The following is a 7,216-nucleotide window of genomic DNA, read 5'->3' as shown; positions in this document are numbered from 1 at the left end:
TATATATATTTAAAAATCCTGAAAAAAAAGATATAATCTTTTCTTCAGCCCACACGATTATATCCGCAAAACATATTCTTCGAGTCAATATGTCAATATATTCCCCCCCTTTTTTATTCATATATATATATACATATATATATGTAAATTAAATAAGAATAATAAGGTATGCTTTTGACATATAAGAGACAATGATAATCAAAATAATATTGATTAAACTATAATATTTAATACTAGTTATCCAAGAAAACAAATATAAAGGTTAGCAAAAATTACTAGTAGCATCAAAAAAATATCAGAACACCCAATGAATTAACAAATATTACAAAATGTATTTATTTTTTATAAATCGAGTCTAATATAAATGGTCATATTTTAAATAGTAATTTATTTGAATTAATCATTTTTACTTAAATTTTTTTTAAATGTATTAATATTATTATAAGTTTATAATAATATACATTTTATAATAATATATATTAAAGGCTCGAACCAGCTTTATTAAAACCAATTACAAATTTTTTTTAAATAATAATTTAAAAAAATAATGAATTTGATAGATACAGCATATTCAAGAATGTCATGATTGGCTTACAATCACAGTTGTATTCCAGGATCAGCCTAGTTGCCGTTAAATTTTTTTTCTTTCAATTCTATCTATTGCTCATTGGTATACGGACAGGACTTCTGGTCAACTTTCAAGACTGATGCAAACTTCACTTTTGTTTCGTGGCAGTTAACGCATTTGATCTTTGACTTGCCGGTTTTGGCGTGATATTCGATCTCGTTACAATGGAAGCAGTAGGTTTTATTGCAATTGGTTATTCTGACAGTCTTTCGCCATGTGCCCCAAAATGATTACATCGATTACAGTTCTCTTAGGTACTCTTTGACGCTATGGCAGTCAATGTTTAGTTTTACACTTTTAACGATTTTCTTAAAACACTTCGGACAAATTTTTACATTTTGATCGGGAAAAAAACCTCGAATGTTTCTTTTCTGAGATCTTTATTACTGTATCTCTAGAATTAATCAAGGTTTTCTTCTGTTACGACCAATTCTACTTACAATAATGGAAGCAGCACTTACAGTTTTTAAAATTTTTTACATTTTTCAAGAAATACGTAGATGATTTTTTTATAACTTAGAATTAATTTGCATAAAGCTGATTTACTTACAGTGTACCCAAAAAATCGTAATTTATGGAGCTGAGATCTGGTACAGTGAGAAGGTAAAATTTTTTAACAAGATTAGGAAAATAGAGAGACTACCTTTGCTAAACATAACCAAGGCTTATAGCACTACGTCCACCTCGGCTTTACAAATTCTTGCAGGAACTATACCACTTGACCTGGTCGTCAGAACAGAAGCCGACATCTCTAAAATCTATTTACATGACAAACCAACTGATAGACAGATTGACTTACTATATAAACATCCCGCAGAACACTATCAAATCTCTTTTAATTTTAACCCACCAACAAACATGGGAATGGAGATCTACACTGATGGGTCAAGAATGACATATAATAACGAGACCAGAGTCGGCTGCGCCTTCGTAGTTTACCAGAACAGTAACCAGATTGACCAATGCCAATTCAGACTTTGTGAAAATTCCACAGTATTTAAAGCTGAGCTGTGGGCAGTACTTCAGGCAATAATGTTCATTAACATGAACGGGATCAGTGGAGACGTCAACATATTCTCAGACTCACTTTCGGGCCTCCAAGCACTTGAGCGGCCGAAAGACGTGGACTATCTCGTAACTATGATAAAAATGCACCACAAAAACAACATCGGCTTGTCATGGATAAGGGCCCATGTTGGACACGAAGGAAATGAAAAAGCGGACATTTATGCCAAAAAGGCCTGCGAACTTGAAAAAATCGATACTTATAATTGCCCATCAAGAAGAACCATTCGGCAGCAAAAGAGAGACGAGATTTTGGACATATGGCAGAAGAGATGGGATGAGGAACATGAACAGGGTCGTCACACGTATAATCTAATTAAAAACGTCAACCCAAGAACATTAAACAGTAATTTTTACCTCAACCAATTCTTAACAGATCACGGTACCCAGTACACCTATCAGGCCCGCTTTCATCATAAAGACCCTAACTGCCCCTCATGTAGCACCACCGATAATCTGGACCACATACTAATCAGATGCCCTGAATACCAAACCATAAGAACAGGCTTTTTCCCTGCCGGGTTCAATTACGAACAATTGAGACAAAATTGGAGAAACAAACAGATCAAACAGGGAATCATTGAAATAATCAAGTCACACTTCGAGAGACACACGCCGGAAATCATTGACAGATAACACTCCCCACAGTCGTCAAATCATTATTCATTACAATCACTACACAGATCGAAATCTTGCTACAGTTCGCGGATATAATGCCAATTAGACCTTGACTTATTGAAAGCTGTAGATTCGTCACACAACCCCCCATACGAAAACCATATTTTGTTTGTGTAATCGATCATCTTTACTTCTGTTCATAATTCCCACTGTATTTACCATTTTTAAATTTGTTTCAACCAACCACTGAATTTTATCATTCAATTAACTTATTTCTGTCTGTTATTTCAATCAATTAACTTATGTCTGTTGAACGGATCATCTTTACTTCTGTTCATGCTTTCCACTGTAATCATCATCATTGTATCTGTCTCAACCCATTATTGTAATTGCTATAACTGATCACTGAGCAGTGCGGGCGCGTCGCACGGCCCCTTTAATCACCTGTAAAAACCATACATCGTCTGTTGTACTGATCATCTTTACTTCTGTTCATAGTTGCCATTATATTTATCATTTTAACTTGTAAAAACTACATTATGTTTGTTTAATGGATCATCTCTACTTCTGTTGGTACTTGATTTTGTATTTGCGCCTGGGATTCTCTACATCTGTGAACTGTATCCATGCCATGTAACTCTACTTGAATTTAAATAAATTGGCTGCTGTACGCGTGAGGCGCCCAGGCCGGCCTGGCGCCTGCTCGCTCTGTGCACCCGTGCTCCCACCCCACTTCCTCGGAGGGGGTGCTTTAGGTCTGCGGGCCAACCCTCGACGAGACGTGTTGCCATCTTCTCGTTGCCAGACACTCTTCCAAGTAACTCTTCCTATTGAGCAGTCACGAAAATCCACCTCGGGTAACCAGTATCCCCGGATGCCTCCCACCGGAGGCGGGACGGGGTTAAGCCAAGCTTATAACTTAGAATACCAAAATAGACTTTTCAATAAAAACCCAAATTGTACCTACTGTGGGGACAATCAGACAATCGAACACTTGATCATGAACTGCCCACACTTCCATACACTCCGTGGAAACCATTTTGCAGGACAAAATTTGCACCAATGCTTTGCTAAGTTGGTCTGTAGAAACATCGTTAAAAAAATTATAAAGGTAACATTGGAGGACATTCTGAACCACATTTAACTATGCTCGGAGCCTGCGAACACTATTGCTGGTGTCTTGTATTTCTATCTAATTTCATTTTAAACTTCTCTACGTTTTAACTTGTATTGTTTTTATAGATTTTTAATTTAACAAGCATTGTTTTTATCAACTTTTAACTGATTGTTTTGATTCTTAACTTGTTCTGCCTTTTAACCTTTTTATCGAATTTTAACTTCTATATTTTATCACTGTTTTGCATGTTCCTGCAAAGTTTTAACATTTATTGGTTTTTGGGTGTTTTGTGTTTTTTTTTAAACCTTTTTACTACTTTATTATTTTATTTGGTTTTAACTTGTTTTATAGAATTGTACTGAACATTATTTTAGATATTCAGATTCTTATATTCACTGTTGATGTAACTTTTAGAGATTGACGTATTTTTAATGTATGATTTGTGTTATGTATCAACTCTCGTATGCCCTAAATTAGGGCGGGGTGAGATAAGAATAAACTATTTATAACTTAAGAAGCGTTTAGATCGTACTTTTTGTTCTACTTATCAATAAATTTTAAATTTTTCAAAAGTTTGAGAGGCTGACTATAAATCACAAAAGAAAATTAGTATTTTTGAGCACCCTGTGGCTGATCTAGATCGATTAATCTAGATCGATTCTTTTAATAGTCATTTGAAATAATTGTAAAAAAAATGCTTTAACTTGGTTTAATTTATCATATTTATAAACTTAGTTCAATTTATTGCACTATATCGTAGTATAGATAAATAGCGATTAAAAGTTTGATTATTTGTACTTAATGCGAAGAACATATATTCAGCTAGTTAATGGCATAAAAGTATGAGTTTTAAAATATAAATAGAGTTACCTTCTTTAAATGAAAAGTATGTCGTTGTGTTTTCAATGATAAAGTGAAGCCTTCAATGTGAGGATTGACTATGCGGTACGGATTGTGAATGGATATTAACCCTTCTGGAGGATGATAAAGATATATATATTCCCTTTCATCAATGGATATATTGAGAACTATGGCTGAAATAATTGAATGAAATATAATGAATAGCAAACGAATAGTAATATGCTTATTTAATTTTTAAAACATAATTTATCAAACTAGTTGAAAGACAAGACAGAAAAGAAAGTTTAATGTAATTTTTGACTGTTAAATGATATTATTTTTCTTTCATTTTCTTTTTGTTCATATATTATTATTGCTCTTTTACTTGAAAACATTAGACACTTTAAATAATTTTATATTTTGGTTTGATACTTGGGACTACAATAAACATTTTTGAATGCATAGGTTCATTTATATAGGTTCTCTCATTTATCATTCTCTTATACGTTCTTAAGATTCGTGTAAGAACGAAGGAAATTTAAGCCCATTAGGATTTGTTTGTTAATACACTTATGAAATATCAAATAAAGAGAAGTAAATGTTTACAAACTCTTACCAATATTTCATGTCTGCCCATTGTTCAATGCCATCATTTATGAAAACATCTCAACCCCTGTTTTTAAAACTAATGTAACATTTTTAGGGACGAAGTAGCAAAGGTTGAAATGCATCAAAAGCTACAAATTATATCAAAAAGGCATCAAAGTATTAAATTTTTAGCTTGAATCAGATTTTATTTAAAAAAAAAATGTGCCACCTTATAAAATAATGGATTGAGCTAGAGCTACAATGCAATTCCCTATTAACTCTCTTTCCCATGGCTACCGACTAGAAATAAAAATTTTCAGAAAGGGCGCAGAGACTCACATGCACACATAAATATTATTACGGAAAAGGATGTCACAGTTGATGTCAAGATATCAGGTAATTAAGGCCTTCAAAAACTAAAAGATTCGGGAAAATATATTTTTCGGGAACAGTATGCAATCCTTCTGATTGGATTTCGAAAAAGGGAACTGGATTTCACTTGCAGACATAAATATTCACTTGGAAAAGGATAAAGTTGATGTTAAGACATCACGATAATTATGTCCTTCAAACTTCAAAAACTAAAAGCGTGAAAATAGCGTATATTTTCAGTTAGATTTGTTTCAATATACAGTAGGGGGGAAAACAGTACACCGTGAATAACTTTCATTCTAATGATCTGCGTTTCTTGCACTCTAACTCAACTGTTAATAGACTGAAAACCTTACCGAAAATATGATAATTAATTAATTTAAACGAAGTACCGGACATTAATTTTGTTGTATTTTTAAATAAACAAAGAAAGATTTCTTTTGACCAAAATAAATAAATAAATATTCCAGTCCTAGTATGAATTGAAGCACCATACAATACTCCAACCATTTATCAATTCTTAACTTCATGGGTATTATCAAAAGTTGAACACTTTTGTGAGCTCTAGGTGAAAATATGTGAATTGAGAAAGACAGATTTTAGGACGAAACTTTGTATAAATAACTTCAAACGAAATGCATGGGTTTGCAAACGGGTCTAATTTAGAAAATGCTTATGTATTTTTTTGTTTTCAGTGAGTAGGTTTCAGTGCTTTTTGCAATAATTTTGGAAACTGTTGAGTGTTACCGAATGCTTGGTGTAAAATTGCTCACACTATTGCATGATATAGCCTACATTTTGTTAGGAAATTTGTTAGGAAAAGACCTTTAGGCTGCTTAGTGTAAAATTACTTCTGTTTTAATTCTTATTTTTTCACACGTTCTGTTTTCCCAAAGCTTAATTCTTCTTACAGATATTTTTCTCATATGGATGTACATTCATTTTGACACGATTAACAGATCTACAAAATATGCCTAGATGAAATTATAATAATCATATATTTTATAAACAAAGTGATTTTTGCCTTTTGAGGAATATCAAGTTTAAGTACAATCAATGATCAATGTTAAACAATTTTGGACTTATCTTGTATAAGAAGAAATTCTAATAAATCAAGGAGTTTTACTTCAAATTAATCAGATCAGTTGACTTAAGAAGTGAATAGTTAAGTCAATTATCATTCGATAAAATTTACCATTAAAGTTGAACATCATTGATAAGTAATGCTGACATTGTTGGACAATGCTGATGCTGGTCATGTTATTAATAGTATGCATTTTATAGATTTTCCTTATGCAATTCACGTTCGGACAAGTAATAAGTGTTTAACTTTCTTGGAGGTTCTTATTACTCGTAATTGCATGAATTTCTAACTTCTGTTCATCGGAAATCATATTTGCGGTTTCAGTTGCCACTCATAACATAAACATCACCTTAAACAATAGATAGCTGCCTTACGCGCACTTGTTTACTGTACTTCTTAAATTTGTTCTAATAGTTATCTTCTCAATGAAGAGCTCTTTTACCTAAAACTTATCATCAAAGACCGGGGTTTTCGTTCGAATGTGATTGATTTTATCTTTAGCATCTCGCAATCCACTAAACTCTCTAATTCGACTAAATTCATTGTTGAAGTTATACTTCTTATGCGACTTCCAACAAGGTTGCGTTAAACGTCCAACGCTACATTTTTATTGGCCGGGAAATCATGTGGTAGGATCCAGTTTTCCCTCATTCATTTCCATATTGTTTCGGTTCTCACTAGCATAAAAATAATAAAGGTCATAAAAGTACTGTTTTTCTATAAATATTTTTTTTTAGTTTGTTTTGATACACATATAATTTAATAGGGTAGTATTTTTTATTTTCAAATTTTGTGGATAACAATTGTAAAAAATGAGTGAAAACAATCCCACGGACAATGCGACGGATTTAAGGTTATGTCAAGGTACGTCTCTTGTGAATATCAATTGATTGTTAGGTTTTCT

The 7,216-nt window shown here is 32.6% G+C and overlaps 1 protein-coding gene across 1 annotated transcript in view; it reads right to left on the bottom strand.

Moving 5' to 3' along the window:
- LOC122270540 (FMRFamide-activated amiloride-sensitive sodium channel-like) overlaps positions 1-7,216 on the bottom strand; it is a 119,001-nt gene that overhangs the window by 96,955 nt on the left and 14,830 nt on the right. The window contains exon 8 of the mRNA XM_071184480.1: positions 4,299-4,462. Coding sequence (XP_071040581.1) covers positions 4,299-4,462 — 164 coding nt within the window. The remainder of the gene's footprint in view (positions 1-4,298; positions 4,463-7,216) is intronic.

Source organism: Parasteatoda tepidariorum, chromosome 8, assembly GCF_043381705.1.
Source record: "Parasteatoda tepidariorum isolate YZ-2023 chromosome 8, CAS_Ptep_4.0, whole genome shotgun sequence".
In the NCBI taxonomy this organism is placed as follows: domain Eukaryota; kingdom Metazoa; phylum Arthropoda; class Arachnida; order Araneae; family Theridiidae; genus Parasteatoda; species Parasteatoda tepidariorum.
This window is presented reverse-complemented; position numbering and strand designations above follow the sequence as displayed.